Source organism: Hemiscyllium ocellatum, chromosome 26 (genome assembly GCF_020745735.1).
Source record: "Hemiscyllium ocellatum isolate sHemOce1 chromosome 26, sHemOce1.pat.X.cur, whole genome shotgun sequence".
In the NCBI taxonomy this organism is placed as follows: Eukaryota; Metazoa; Chordata; class Chondrichthyes; order Orectolobiformes; family Hemiscylliidae; genus Hemiscyllium; species Hemiscyllium ocellatum.
Window position 1 is genome coordinate 8,394,197 of NC_083426.1, and position 16,515 is coordinate 8,410,711.

Here is a 16,515-nt window from a genome sequence, read left to right on the forward strand (position 1 = left end):
TAGTGAGAGTAAGGTCACACTAATTAGGAGAATATTCTTGTCTGTGGTATTAGTCATTGGAGAAATACCTGGGAAAATAATGGCATTCTTTGTTATTTCTGTGGAGAGCACTGCACTGAGTCATTGAATGAACTCAACATCATCACCTGGTTGCCCATGAATGCACGGGGCTCCTTTGGATCTGTCCCATCTGAGCACAATCCGGTAAAGACACCATCACCTTGTGCTGTAGAGATGTCACACGTTTACAGCGACATGCTGGTGCAACCGAGATTCCCATCACCCACAATCCCACCTAGGCACGGATGGCTCACACTACCATCTTGAATGTGACAAAACAAAGAATTGCAGATAGAGGCGTGGAATCATCGTCCTAGAGATCTGAAAATCAAAATTCAGAAATTTCTGGAGAATCTCAGCAGGTCTGGCAGCATCTGTGGAGAGCGAAACAGTTAATGTTTCTGGTCCAGTGTCCCTTCCTCAGACTTGAACTCTGGAACGGTGCTTCATTGCTTCAAAGTGGTGCTCCATCAATCTGGGACTTTCACCCCTCACAAAAGCAACTCTTTTATGCAAAAAAAAGGTCTAAAGTGAAGTTTTATTCTTAAAAGTACAGTCTTCTTCCTGCCTCAGGACAAATGATTTATATTCTATGACTTTTTTTAATATATATTAAACAAACAAACCCTATCGTTTAATTAAGGAAAGAACTGTAGATGCTGGAGATCTTAAACAAAAACAGAAATTGCTGGAGAAACTCAGAGATCTGGCAACATCAGTGAAGAGGAAACAAAGTTAACATTATTGAGTCTGATGTGAAACTACTTCAGCACTGAACCCTATCTCAATATTGACAAACATTCAATATAGAAGCACAAAATCAACGTTTTTTTAGTATTCACTCATGGGGCAGAGGCATCGCTGGCTGGGTCAATATTTATTGCCTATCCCTCGTTGTCCTTGAGAAGGTGGTGGTGAGCTGCCTTCTTACGTCACTGTAGTCCATATGCTGTAGATAAACCCACAATACTGGTCGGGAGGAGAGTTAGGGTTTATAATGATAAACATTAGCCAGGTCTTTAATACTGCAAGTTTATGTGACCGTGTGGGTCACATGATATTAATCAGAGCTTTTCAGTTTGTTTACATGAGACACTGTTCAACAATTATGTTACAAGCTTCAAAGTTCAGCTCCAATCGATTTCACAACCCATAAATCAACGTTTAGTCTTGACAAGATGAGGACAACCTCGCAATGACAAAGGAGTGCCTGGGATTTTACAATTATGATCCATATCCCCAAAACACCACAACAAAAAGCATGGTCAAAAGGAATTGCGTGAATCTTGATCAAATGGGCCAAGGGGTGACAGATGGAGTTTAATTTAGATAATTGCAAGGTGCAGCATTTTGGGAAAGCAAATCAGAGCAGGACTTGTACACTTAATGGCAAGGTCCTGGGGAGTGTTGCTGAACAAAGAGACCTCAGAGTGCAGGTTCATAGCTCCTTGAAAGTGGAGTTGCAGGTAGATCGGATAGTGAAGAAGGTGTTTGGTATGCTTTCCTTTATTCATCAGAGTATTGAGTACAGGAGTTGGGAGGCTATGTTGCAGCTGCACAGGACATTGGTTAGGCAATTCTGGTCTCCTTCCTATCAGCAAGATGTTGTGAAACTTGAAAGCATTCAGAAAAGATTTACAAGTATGTTGCCAGGGTTGGAGAATTAAGCTATAGGGAGAGGCTGAACAGGCTGGGGCTGTCTTCCCTGGAGCGTCGCCAGCTGAGGAGTGATCTTAGCAGCTTATAAAGTCATGAGGGGCATGGATAGGACAAACAGACAAAATCTTTTCCCTGGGGTGGGGGAGTCCAGAACTGGAGGTCATAGGTTTAGGGTGAGAGGGGAAAGATATAAAAGAGACCTAAGGGGCACCTTTTTCATGCTGAGGGTGGTCCAGGTGCAGAATGAGCTGCCAGAGGATGTGGTGGAGGCTGGTACAAATACAGCATTTAAGAGGCATCTGGATGGGTATGTGAATAGGAAGGGTTTGGACTGATATGGGCCAGGTGCTGGCAAGTGCGACTAGTTTAGGTTGGGATATCTGGTTGGCATGGACAAGTTGGATTGAAGGATCTGTTTCTGTGCTCTATAACTTTGACTCAATACTGAAAGCCATCGGAGGTACTTATACTGTGATCATGCAGCTCTGAAGGTGTCCATTTAGCCCATTGTGCCTGGCCTAGACCAGGGCCAGGGTCATCCTCCTCCCTGCAGCAGAGGATGCTCTGTGACATGTTTATGATGGACTAAAGCAGGATCTTATTGGGTCAGGACATTGTGAACTGTGAGCAGACAAAGCCCATACACAGTTGCCCTGGCAGCAGACCGTGTTCCCAGCTCTCCATCACCAGCTGGTTGTAGTCTTCATTCTGATGCACTGCTTTCAGGAGGCAACGTCTATTGGCTGTAATACCCAGAGGACAACAACAAGGACTGCTAAGGAACACTGCAACCCGTATCCTAAACCAAACTGGATACACGGGCATTGCTGGGCAGAAGTGATGGTTTGTGATGGTCTTTGTCCATCACCGTATTTCCCATGCAGGGCTCTGACCCTGGATTGTGCTGATCAGATGCGGTGAGGGGTCCGTGAGGTGTGAGTTCAGAGGGGTTGCTCTCTTGCATCACCGGTTTGTCCGATGGGGAGAATATATTTTCTGGAAACGCAGATGAAGAGAAGGAGACCTGATTGTCACCCTCTCTATGATGCCAGTCCTCAAACCAGGAAGGGGAGAGTTGCTGATAGGTGGCGAATGCCTCAATACTGTCAGTCAGCTTCTGTCTAGCTTTGCTGTCCGTCCACTCAGTCCCTGTGGTGTACGTGAGCTGGAATTTTTGCAAGTCAGTCATCAGTTTGTAAATCTGCTTCTTTCTGAAGATCTCCGGCACTTTGACCCCAGCGCTGATCCTCTCAAAGTAAACAACAGAGAACTTCTCAGTTAACCCCCTCGGGCTCTGGTCTGCGATGCTGACCAAGGCAGGGGTGAATAAGTCACCAAATTCAAATTCCACAAAAAAAGGCTTGTCCTCCTGAAGCAAGGACTTGGATTTCCATTTCATCTCCGCCCCCTTCGACCAGACGATGGTGACTTTATCCGCTGTTGCCAGTTTCTCCGACAGCCAAATCATTGCGCCTGTCTGGGCGAGCTGTCTCCTCTCCCAGAGCTCCAGGATCACTTCACACTTGCAGTCCTGCTGAAGGTACCAGGCAAAGGCTTCAATCACTCCCTGGAAATACTTGTGATCCCAGGAGCAAAGCAGCAGCAGCTTGACTGTCGAAGAAAATCATACCGATTTATGTTCAACTAAAATAAACCGGCCGGAACTGTGAACTGCTGCAAATCAGAATCAAAATCAGAAATTGCTGGAGAAACACAGCAGGCCTGGCCGCATCTGTGGAGAGAGAAAGCAGAGGTAATGTTTGAGCTCCAGTCACCTTCCGGTTCTGAATAAGGCTCACTGGTTCTGAAACGTTAACTCTCTCTCTCTCTCAACTGACACTGCCAGACCTGCTGAGTTTCTCATTTTGTTACTAGTTTATATTGTTACACGGGTTGTGGTAGTTACATTACAGGTCGTTCTGCCATAACGCGTGTTTCATCAGTGCAAATTGTCTATAACATGATTGACAAATTGTAGACGTTGTTTGGACAATGCAAGCTTTCTACTGAATGGGTATAGCAATTTCCTATTGGTGATCTTCGACAGCCCAATTTTCTACAGCTGGAGGTTGCACAGGAACACAACTGCCATGTTACAGCAGAATGACCTGTCCTGGTATTAGGGCCAACGCAAGAGAGAATGGTAGGTCAAATCCCACCCTGGCAGTGTGAGAACTGGAATTTAATATTTAACATCGGAAATAAAAGAGCTGGAATCAGTAAATGTGACTGTGAATCTGTCGGATTGTCATTATTTAAAAAGCCCTAACTGGTTCAGTGCTGCCCCTTTTGGACAGGAAACTTAAAAGCAGTAGCCTACAGCTCAGAAATAAAAACAGAAAGCTCAGCAAGTGTGGCAGTGTGCTCTGGTGGATGTTCACAATAAATTATCATTATTATCCTTTGGAAACATGGGTTCTGACATGGATAGAGACGTGCATAACTTTAGGTTTGATTCCCATCATTGAGTTTAGCGTTCCAGACTTAACTGCAGTCTGGCATTATAGACAGGGTTTCCTATTGAATATTTATCTGACAATGAAGATACTGTTGAAAAGCATGAAGCAGAGGAGACTCATGAGCAAAGAAATCTGAGGTGGTTATGGGAGCAATGGGGCCGGTTAGAACAGAAATGCAGAAAGTGGGAGAGGGATGTTAGCGGGCTCATTAGACCATGCTGAAGGGGAACCCCTGGTTGAAAGAGATGAAAGTCACATCAAAGGCACTGGGGCGGAAGGTATATTGGACAGCACAAATGTACCCACACTGGACCCTCACTCCATCCCCTTGCTCCAAGAACTTGTCCTCTTGCCCCCACTCCCAACAGCATCCATCATTTGTGTCATCCCAGTGTGAAGTCAACACAAAACAACAGGTTTCTGAAAGCTCTCTGGGGTGAGATTGGTAGATTTCAATAAGGGTTTCCACTGAAGTTGGATCAATGGAGTGAGATTGCAGATTGGTCACAGTCAAATGGAACTACAGAACAAGCTCAGGGAGTTGAATAACCGCCTCCACGTTCAAAGGAAAATGGAGACATTGAAGAAGTTACTCCGGAAGATCACTGCATGTTATTACCTGGGGCCATCAGCACTTTCAGCTGCTCATTTTCTTCCTGACGTTTCTGATAAAGCTGATATTTTTTCCTATCTGTTGATTAAAAAAAGAAGTCAGCGTGACACCAGAAAAAAAGAGAGAGAGACTATTACAGGCTACAACGGTGAGTGCCAATAATTCATCAGGACAGCCCGAGTAGTTACTTCCCACACTCTGAGCTCTCTGAGCCTTTGTGGGCGGCATGGTGGCACAGCAGTTAGCACTGCTGCCTCACAGCGCCAGAGACCCAGGTTCAATTCCCGCCTCAGGCGACTGACTATGTGGAGTTTGCACATTCTCCCTGTGTCTGCGTGGGTTTCCTCCGGGTGCTCTGGTTTCCTCTCACAGTCCAAAAATGTGCAGGTTAGGTGAATTGGCCGTGCTAAATTGCCAGCAGTGTTAGGTGCAGGGGTAAATCTAGGGGAATGGGTCTGGGTGGGTGCGGGTCAGTGTGGACTTGTTGGGTCGAAGGGCCTGTTTCTACACTGTAAATAATCTAATCTAATCTCTCTACGTTGCCTATTGACGGAGTTTGAATCAGTGCAGCATTGCTTCCCTGTGGCTCACTAGCAAGAGAAAAGGGCAACAGGAAAGCTGTTTTGAGACTCAGACGATTGCACCCAGTAGATCTGGGTGGCACGGTGGCACAGTGGTTAGCACTGCTGCCTCACAGTGCCTGAGACCCGGGTTCAATTCCCGACTCAGGCGACTGGCTGTGTGGAGTTTGCACATTCTCCCCGTGTCTGTGTGGGTTTCCTCCGGGTGCTCTGGTTTCCTCCCACAGTCCAAAGATGTGCGGGTCAGGTGAATTGGCCATGTTAAATTGCCCGTAGTGTTAGGTGTAGGGGAATGGGTCTGAGTAGGTGCGAGTCGTTGTGGACTTGTTGGGTCGAAGGGCCTGTTTCCACACTGTAAGTAATCTAATCTAATCTCTCTACATTGCCTATTGACGGAGTTTGAATCAGTGCAGCATTGCTTCCCTGTGGCTCACTAGCAAGAGAAAAGGGCAACAGGAAAGCTGTTTTGAGACTCAGACGATTGCACCCAGTAGATCTCATGGAGTTTAGCTCTCAGCCCCTTCCATAGAATTCTAACTTCAAAGGCAGAGAAAAGCAGATGTTGGAAATAAATACAGAAAATGCTGGAAACGCTCATCACGTAGGGTCAGGCAGCATCTGCTGAGACAGACAGAGTGGACATTTAAAAGGTAACATTGAAGATCAATGACTTTATGTCAACAGGAGCTGGGTATTTACTGCATTTTCCATTTTCCCGTAAGTCTATCCAAGTTTTTTTCTTTATTGCTGGGACATGGCCATCACTGGTGAAAGCAGCATTTACTGCCCATCCCTATTGCCCTTCAGAAGGTGGTGATGAGCCCTGTGTCTTCTGGGGTGACAGTAGGATGAGCATGGGATCTCTGTTGTTTTTCCAAGGCAGCAAGTGTATGCAACCCAGCTCCCTTCAGATTCTATGCATACAGAAACTCCACACTCCCAAGTGGAAGGGATTCGAAACTGATCAAAGGCAATTCTCCCTCAATCAGCCTGAGCTGCAGCAGCTGAAAATGAGGGTCATCACTGCTCTGTAACAGAAAAGTTCCATTTTATTTTTTCTTTATTCCTTCATGGGATGAGGGCGACACTAGGGCAGCATTTCTTGCCCATCGCTAATTGCCCAGAGAGCAGTTATGAATCAACCACATCGCTGTGGGTCTGGGGTCACATCGGCCAGACCAGGTAAGGACAGCAGTTTTCTTCCCTAAAGGACATTGGTGAACCAGAATGGGTTTTTCCAACAATCAACAATGGATTCACGGTCACCGTTAGATTCTTAAACTACAAATTTAGGATGTCTCAAAGCATCTTACAGAGAAACAGAGTCCTTTCTAGGAGTACTGTAACATAGGAAACAAAGCTTCCAATTTTCACACCACACTGTCTCACAATCAGCAATGATGACATTGTCTTGCTAATGTTGGTTGAGGTGACAAATATTGAGCAAAATAACGAGGAGAACTCCCTGTTCCTCTCCAATTAACGCTAATATTTTGTAACTGAGTTCTGCAGAAGAATCATATCAGACTTGAAACATTAACATTTTTTCTCTCTTCACAGATGCTGCCAGTTTCTCCAGCATTGTTTGGTGTTTGCTCAGACCTCCAGCACCCGCCGTGTTTTGCTTTTACCTGTTTGGGGAAAGCCCTGATGCCTTTCGATTTCCCCTGAGTCGGAAAACAGGGTCTCTGGACATCAGCTGTAAAAGTATACTATTCCCTCAGAACTGCTCTTGAAAACCCAGACTGAAGTTTTCTGCACAACTGTCAGGAGATCCTGAACTTGAATCGCGAATTTTCTAATTCAGAAAACAATACTGGAGCTGGGAACAGAAGTAGACCATTTGACCCATCGAACCTGCTCCACTATTCAATATGATCACAGCTGATTTCGGGCTTCAATTCCACTTTCCCACTCATTCCTTGAGAGACTAAGAATCTGTCAATCCCACCCATACGTATATTTGACCATGCAGCATCCACAGCTCAGGAGGTAGTGAATTTCAGACTGAAGTAATTTCATCTAATCTCAGTCCTAAATTCACTTAAGATTCTTCAGCAGTCTCTTTCAATCCTATAATCTCTATCATCTAGAAGGTCAAGGAAAATAGATTATCATCCTCTCCAAGATCAGCCCCCAGGTCACTCACCATTCCGACTTGGAAATATCTTGTCATTCCTTCACTGTTGCTGGGTCAAAATCTGGAAATCCCTCCCTAAGGTCATTCTGGGTCTACCTAAAGCACATAGACTGCAGTGGTTCAAAAGACAGTTCACCAGCACCTTCTCAAGGGGCAACAAGAGATGGGCAATGAATGCTGGTCCACCCAACACTGCCCTTGTCCCATGAGTGAACTTTTTAAACTGGATCTGGTCCTTATCCTGAGACTATGCCCATCTGTTTTAGATTTTTCAATCAGGGAGATAAGCTCTCAATGTTTACTCTGTCAAGATCTTGCAAAACCTTGTAGGTTTCATTGAGAACACCTCTCACTCTTAATTCCAGAGTATACAGGCCCCAATTCACTCCCTCCCTCATTATAGAACAACCCCACACATGCCAGGAAGCAATTTAGTGACCATTTGTTGCACAAGCTCCAATGCCAAGATATTCTTCCTCACACTCGGAGACCAAAGACTGCACACCATGTTCCATGTGTGGTTTCACTATAGCCCTGTGAAAACTGTAGCAAGACTTGTTAATTCCTCTACTCCAATCCCTTTGCAATATCCACCAATATGCCACTTGCATTTCTGCTTGCTGTATCTGCACGCAAACCTTTCCACATCATCCCACCACACCCAATGGACATGACAATCACATGCTACAAAAAAAAGGAGAGAGCACCCACAGTGTATGTCAGTAACTGCACTGACCAGCTAGCTCACTAACTGGTACTTTCCACTTCACTGAATCTCCATGTACTTTGTATACTAAAAACAGCCAACCAAATATGAGTCAATAAGTGCTTAAGGAAGCATGATATCCCTGCTCACAGTTGAATGGAAATGAATAAATCCTATTGTTAACAATGCACTAAGATTACACACCCAACTCCTCCCCTTATCTGGAAAATTCCAAGCAGCTGACATGCTGTGAAGTGACACAGAAATTTGTATTTATAGCACCTTCGACGTAATCAAATGCTGTGGATGTTCAGAGGAACATCACCAATTAAAATGTGGCATGGAGCCACGTAAAGAGACTTGTACGCGTGACCAAATGCTTCACCAAAGAGCTATGTTTTAAAGAGCATCTTAAAGGGAGGAAGATAAGCAGAGCTTTAGGGAGGGAGTTCGGGGACTTAGGGCCCCGGCAGCTGTAGGTGCGGCTGCCCCTGCTGGGGCAACTATAATCGGAGATAGTGAAGAGACGGGATTGGTGGAGTGTCGGGAAGGTCGTGGCAGGAATTTAAAGGAGGATTAGAGATAGAAAAGGCTGAAACCATAGAGGGATTGATGAGAATCTTAAAATTGAAGCATTTCTTAATCGGGAACCAATGAGGTCAATGAGCAGAAAGATGAATAGAATTCGGTACAAATTAGGACATGTGCAGTCTCCACTACTTTCACTGACTAACAAGCCTCAAAGACAAAAAATAAATCTCTTCATCTCCAGTGTAAAAGCAAGCTTACATAATCTTAAATTGGGCCTCTCTGTCCTTGCCATATAAATATACAAGTTCGAAACAGGAGTAGGATATTCAGCCTCTCATACCTGCTCTGTCATTCAATAGGTTCATGTCTGATCTGATGGTAACCTCTACTCCACATTCCCAACTCATAGCTCCTCACTTTTAATAAATTTATCTCTGCCTTAAAAGTATTAAAAGACTCTGTTTCTGCAGCTTTTGAGAGAGAGGACTCTTAACCCACCGAGAAACAAAATCTTCTCATCCGTGTCCTAAATGGGTAACTCCGAGTTGTAAATTCTCTCATGACTGGAGCCTGGCGAAATCCCTCAGGATCTTCTAAGTTTCAATCAAGTCACCTCTTATTGATTTAACCTCCCGTGGATATGAGCCGAGACTTGGTCCATCCTTTCTTCATAAGAAACCTGTCCATTTTAAAGATTAATGAAAGAAACCACCTCTGAACTACGTCTAATGCATTTCCATCTTCCTTAAGAAAGGAGATCAATAATGGGCAAAGCGTTTGGGATGTCTCACCACTGCATTCCCTGTGTAACTGAAGCATAACGTCTCTTCTTCTGCATTCAGTTCCCCTTGCAGTAAGTGATAACATTTCATTAGGTTTCTAATTATTTTTTGTACTTGCATACTAATCCTTTGCTATTCATACATGAGTGCACAGAGATCACTCTGCATTTCAGAACTCTGTAATCTCTCACCATTTAAATTAAATGCTTCTTTATTACTTTTTGTTCCAATTTCTCACTTACCTAATTTTGTTCCATTTGCCAGATCTTTACTCACTCATTAACCATACTCTGTAGTAGGCTGTTTAAGTGCTCTTCACAATTTACTTTCATAACTATCTTTGCATCATCAACAAGTTTAGAAATGAGACCTTCATCCGAATCATTTCTAACAGTTGTAAAAAGGTGAAGCCCTAACATTGGTCCTTGTGGTATACCACTGGCCACATGTCAACCAGAAAATGACCCCATTATCAAGTTTTGAGAAGATTTGTAGCTCAGGTTGAGGTTCTGGATGTAGGTTTGCTCGATGAGCTGGAAGGTTCATTTTCAGACGTTTCATCACCATACTGCTCTTACACACAACTGAATTATTTTTCCACCTGTCACCAAATCACTGTGGTACCCTCAGGATCTTAGACGTTTCAGTGAGATATAACTCAGCTGGAAAGCATTTTGGGGAGTTTGATGACGATGGTGCTACATAAATACAAGACTTTCTTTTAACAATTTGTCCAATGCTAAGAGAGCACTGCAATAACTCTTAACATTGAGCTTTATATCAACTACCACAGATCCTTTGGATTCACCAATGATCCTCAGACAGCACCTTCAAAACCCACAACCACTTTCATGTAGAAGAACAGGGACAGCAGATACGTGGAACATCACCCCCTACAAGTTCCACTTCAAGCCACTCCCCATCCTGGCTTGGAAATATATCGCAGTTCCTTCAGTACCACTGGGTCAAAATCTTGGAATTCCCTCCCTAAGGGCATTGTGGGTCAACCTACATCAAGTGGACTGCAATGGTTTAAAAAAGCAGCTCACCAACATCTTCTCAAGGGGCAGCTAGGGACAGGTAATAAACGCTGTGTCCAGCCAACGAAGCCTAATCCCAAGAATTTTTCAAAAACTCTGTTTTAGATGATCTATTTGATTAAATTGAATTATTTTGTGATCATTGTGCCCTTAATGTTAGTATTTTCCCCAGCTATTTCCGGAGTAGTTTGGCGTACTTTCCTACCAAGTTGAGTTGTTATTGATTGCAGTGGAAATCCTAAACTCGCCGACAATATCACAAACATCACTTACATTTCTTGTAGAAGATCATTGCAGCCAATGGACAGAGGATGAGACTTATCGATGAGATGGCAGCAAGCCAGGGGGAGAGAGTTCTCTCTGAAAGATGGAAAGATAGTTATATCTAAAGTTGGATTGGACTATTTTTCTTAAATCAAAATGTGCTGCCGGTCCCCTCACACCGATAGATCTTTGGAAAGGATGGACGAGAAAAGCAAGGTCGTTCCAAAGTCTATTATATCAGTTAATTAAATCATAGCTGAGCTATGTTAGCTCCATTTACCTGGCTGCATACCCCTCCACCCCCCCCCCCCCCCCCCCCAATAGTTTTTATCTGGAAACCTCCAGATTTCTATCACCAACCTCCCCCCAACTCCCAACCTTATGTGAAGGAATGCTCCTTGACATCAGACAGCAATGGCTTGGTTCAAATCTTAGTTCCAGTCTCTGGTTCTAGAATCCACCCCTCTAGAGGAAATCATTTCTGTTTATTTATCCAATCAACTCTTTCAATCATCTTAAAGCTCTCAGTTGCTCACATGGGAAGGATGTTGCTGAAGCTTTCCGTCTTACACACTTCGGGGTAAAATGCAGGAATACCACATTTCAAAGGATCACAGTAAGTTACCTTCAGGAGGTAAAGATGTCTTTTGGTTGGAAAGTCAACTATTATTAGCTGAGGCATTGCCATGGTGAAAGCAAAGGGACTTTCTATATTGGAAAGCTCCCCTGTGTATTCAGGAACACATGAGGCTTGAACATCTTCCCCCAAACTTTGAACATATTCCATTTGTCTGCAGACAATTACTCCTTGATTATGAATGCATGTCACTCCCATCAAGGGAGCTTCAAGATCAACCAACTACCTTCAAGTTGGTTGTTAATGCACTTAGACTTGTTTGACATCTGCTGTCCACAAGTGGATTTACAGCTAACAGCAGCCATTTTGTTTCGAATTTTGCAAGGGAGGGCTGTAACTCCCCTGTCTCCATGGCAATACCTTGGCCAATATGGTGCGGGGGCGGGGGGGGGGGGGGGGGGGGGGGGGGGGGGGGGGGAGAGGCGTTGACATCATTGCTTGTATAGGTGAGATATCCAAGTTAATCAAATATGGCAATTCACCTTGGTTTGTGATGGAAAAGAGCAACCTGCAAGCAAATCCGACACACTGTGGGGTGTAAAAAATTATCTGAAAACTGATTTCTGTTTTTCTGTGTGTCTCTGAGGATGCTGCAGGGCAGGGAACAAGCATAGGCCCCTGCAGGTACTTCACTAAAGCAAGATGCTAGATATAAAGAAATCCCATACCAGATAATGGCCAGATGGACTACAACTGAAAATGTGTTGCTGGAAAAGCACAGCAGGTCAGGCAGCATCCAAGGAACAGGAGAACCAACGTTTCGGGCATAAGCTCCTTCTCCTGTTCCTCGGATGCTGCCTGACCTGCTGCGCTTTTCCAGCAACACATTTTCAGCTCTGATCTCCAGCATCTGCAGTCCTCACTTTCTCCTCCCAGATGGACTACAAACCAGGTGAAAGTGAGGATTGCAGATGCTGCAGGACTGCAGTTCTTGATGAAGGACTTTTGCCTCAAATGTCGATGTTCCTGCTCCTCGGATGCTGCCTGACCTGCTGTGCTTTTCCAGCACCACACTCTGGATTATAAAGCAGACTATCTACTGTAAACTTTGATAAATTTAGATTTAGATTTAGATTACTTACAGTGTGGAAACAGGCCCTTCGGCCCAACAAGTCCACACCGACCCGCTGAAGCACAACCCACTCAGACCCATTCCCCTACATTTACACCTTACCTAACACTACGGGTAATTTAGCATGGCCAATTCACCTGACCTGCACATTTTTGGACTGTGGGGGGAAACCGGAGCACCCGGAGGAAACCCACGCAGACACGGGGAGAATGTGCAAACTCCACACAGTGGGTCACCTGAGGCAGGAATTGAACCCGGGTCTCTGGTGCTATGAGGCAGCAGTGCTAACCACTGTGCAATGTCCACTCTAGACTACCAGGATAGAAGAAGGTGAATTAAATGGATACTTATTTTTCCCATCTTGCAGCTCTCATATTCCTAAAACTCCTTCAGCTGTTTCCCACCAATTTCCCCTGACCTCACACCTGGCCAGCCCTGAACAATGGAAACTCGACGCGCAGAGCATCTAACTGAATGATGGGAAAAGACAGAGTATCATCAACAAACAAGACACATCTCGCTAACAGAAAATACAACAGATGAGTTAAGTATATGAAGCCTATTTAGTGTTTTAACATATACATTTAAACCAATGAATGAAAATGGGAAATTGTTACATTTCATGCAAATTGCTTTATCTAGAAACATTTTCATACTTGGCTGGGTACAGTAGATTTTTTCAGGCAGCGGATAGATGTCATCAGACCAGACCTGCAAAAAAAAAAGTCACGTGAATGTGCTTGACCCAGAGTTCTCTGATTCAGGGAAGGTTAGATCTAGAGTGGATCAGTGGTGCTGGAAGAGCACAGCAGTTCAGGCAGCATCCAACGAGCAGCGAAATCGATGTTTCGGGCAAAAGCCTGATGAAGGGCTCTTGCCCGAAACGTCGATTTCGCTGCTCGTTGGATGCTGCCTGAACTGCTGTGCTCTTCCAGCACCACTGATCCAGAATCTGGTTTCCAGCATCTGCCGTCATTGTTTTTACCTCGTAGATCTAGAGTGGCCCAACCTCCAGCATGGACAGGACAAGGAGGTAGGAAATGACCCAGCCCTGTTTGGAATGGATATTGAACCTCATGCTATTGGTACCAATTTGACCAACACCAGCCATTTAGACCAAACTGCTTCTCAAGGAATTGCACCATGAATAAATGCTGTTAAAGGGCAGGTAGTGGTATAGTGGTATTGTCATTGGATAGTAATCCAAACACCCAGGTAATGACTTGGGAATCTGGATTCAAATCCCACCATGTTAGGTGCGCAATTTGCAAACCTAATCATGAACATGGAGCCAATGTTAATTCTCATATATACCCATCTGGTTCAACTAATGCCCTTCCTTTAGGGAAGCCGACCCCAGCCTTCCTTACTTGACCTGGCCTACACCTTACTCCAGCAACATGGCTGAGTCTTAAGATCTATCTGAAAGTCACTCATTGTCTCAAAACCACTACAGTCTCGATAGAAAGGAATTTTACCGAGACACCAAGAACAGCAAACAGCGCCCCGTTGAGCCTGAAAAGTCTTCATAACCAGCAATCCTTCTTGTTTTCTGATTGGATATGCAGCCCTCCAGGGCCTGAGCAGGGCAATGACTCCCCGAATCGGAAGTAGATGCTGAAATCAGTGTGCTGACATAGATTACCTTTGAAGAAACATTGCTCCTTACCAACATCTGGAAGCTATTGCCTGAATTGGTAGCACTGTCTCACAGACTGATCAAGCCATTTCTTAGACAGTGCCCTTCAAGCTACTGCTACACCGATGTCCAAAGGCAACAGATACAGCAGCTGGATTCTTAATAATATCCACACACTCTGCCAACTGTCTGTCCACCCTCTGGTTTAAATGAAACACCCTCCTCTGTCTCAGATTGAATACATTTTCTTTCATTTAGCTAAAGTAACATATCTAAATGGCTGCTTCTTAATAAACTGTTTTAAAATTACTTGCAAATAATTGACTGCCCATATTTGATTATCATGGCCCTTGAATGCTATATCTTACACAAGGAAACTGAGTCACTGTGGCAACAATTTTACCTGCATGTTGTGGCCTGGGCTATGGATAGCGATAGATGAGGCACCGTTATAATTCCCATTGCATGGTTGACCAGGAATCTCTCCCTCAGTATGGATTTGCAGGTCAATGTTCACTGTGTTTGCCTGCGTTATGAACACACTTTCCTTGACCACCAAGTCCCAGAGTGGGATTCGAACCCAGAGTTTCCAGTTCAGAGTACAGGACATTACCTGATAATGTAGTGACGGCTCCTGCCTCTACCCCACTTTTAGGCAGAATTCCACATACCCACCATCCTCTGGCTCAGAGAAATTTATTCTTAAATCCACTCTTAACTTCCTATTCTTTTGTTTAAATCTTTTGGGCATTAGCCCCTCCACAAAGGAGCAAGGTTTCTCCCAATGAACCCTACCTATGTCCCTCAAACTTTGTTCATGTCAATCAGGTCATTGGATGTATTCAACGGATACATAGATGGGGATAGATGATGAAAACTGGAAGGAGCGCCATTAGGGCACAAACTTCAGCATGAATTTGTTTAAATTCTCTTATGAGACATGGATATCACTGGCTGGGCCAGCATTCATTGCCCTTCTGTTGGTAAGGTGGTGGTAAGCCGTCTTCTTGAATCGCTGCAGTCCATGTGTTGTAGATTGACCCACATGTCCTTAGGAAGGGAATTCTGGGATTTTGACCCAGCAACAATGAAGGAATGGCAATGTATTTCCAAGTCAAGAGGGGACCTTCCAGAGTGTGGTGTTCCCATGTATCTGCTGTTCTAGTTCTTCCACATGGAAGTGTTCATGGATTTGGAAGGTGCTGTCTAATGGCACATAACACTGTACCTCTCAAATGCCAGGCAATGACCATTTCCAGTAAGAGACAATCTAACCATTACCTCTTGACATTCAATGATGTTATCATCATAGAATCCCCCACAATCAACATCCTGGGGTTACCATTGATCAGAAACCCAGCTGGACTCACCACATAACTTTCTGCAGGACATCTCGTAGATAGCACACACTACTGCTACTGAGCATGGGTGGTAGAGGGAGTGGATGTTTCTGGATTTGTGGGCTGCTTTGTCCTGAAAGGTATCAAACTCCTTGAATATTTTTGGAGCCACATCCATCCAGGCAAGTGCTGACTTGTGCCTTGTAGATAGGTGAACAGGCTTTGGGGAGTCAGGAGGTGAGTTACTCACTGTCGTATTCCTAATCTCTGACCTGCTCTTGTAGCCACTGTGTTTATGTGGTGAGTCCAGCTGGGTTTCTGATCAATGGTAACCCCAGGATGTTGATTGTGGGGGATTCTGTGACGATAACATCATTGAATGTCAAGAGGTAATGGTTAGATTGTGTCTTACTGGAGATGGTCATTGCCTGGCATTTGAGAGGTACAATGTTATGTGCCACTAGTAAGTTTGCCACCAAAAATTGGAGGTGCAGTGGACAGCGAAGAAGGTTACCTCAGATTACAATGGATCTTGATCAGATGGGCCAATGGACTGAGGAGAGGCAGATGGAGTTTAATTTAGCTAAATGCAAGGTGCTGCATTTTGGAAAGGCAAATCAGGGCAGGACCTATACACTAAATGGTAAGGTCGTAGGGAGTGCTGTTGAACAAAGAGACCTTGGAGTGCAGGTTCATAGCTCCTTGAAAGTAGAGTCGCAGGTGGATGTGATAGTGAAGGTGGTGTTTGGTATGCTTTCCTTTATTGGTTAGAGTATTGAGTACAAGAGTTGGGAAGTCATATTGAGACTGTACAGGACGTTGGTTAGGCCACTTTTGGAATATTGAATGGAATTCTGGTCTCCTTCCTATCAGAAGGATGTTGTGAAGCTTGAAAGGGTTCAGAAAAGATTTACAAGGATGTTGCCAGGGTTGGAGGACTTGAGCTGTAGGGAGAGGTTGAATAGGCTGTTTTCCCTGGTAGAGGTTTATAA

General features: G+C 44.5%; 2 protein-coding genes across 2 annotated transcripts in view; one reads left to right on the plus strand and one right to left on the minus strand.

The window, feature by feature from the left end:
- Positions 1 to 7,108, plus strand: part of dstyk (dual serine/threonine and tyrosine protein kinase) — a 127,989-nt gene extending 120,881 nt beyond the window's left edge. The window contains exon 14 of the transcript XR_009646108.1: positions 6,933 to 7,108. The gene's annotated coding sequence lies outside the window, so the exon portion shown is untranslated. The remainder of the gene's footprint in view (positions 1 to 6,932) is intronic.
- The window catches only part of LOC132828322 (uncharacterized), a 71,142-nt gene continuing 55,374 nt past the window's right edge, over positions 748 to 16,515 (minus strand). The window contains exons 12-15 of the mRNA XM_060845322.1: positions 13,201 to 13,255; positions 10,845 to 10,931; positions 4,798 to 4,869; positions 748 to 3,330 (exon numbers count right to left, since the gene is read on the minus strand). Coding sequence (XP_060701305.1) covers positions 2,519 to 3,330; positions 4,798 to 4,869; positions 10,845 to 10,931; positions 13,201 to 13,255 — 1,026 coding nt within the window. The 3' untranslated portion in view covers positions 748 to 2,518. The remainder of the gene's footprint in view (positions 3,331 to 4,797; positions 4,870 to 10,844; positions 10,932 to 13,200; positions 13,256 to 16,515) is intronic.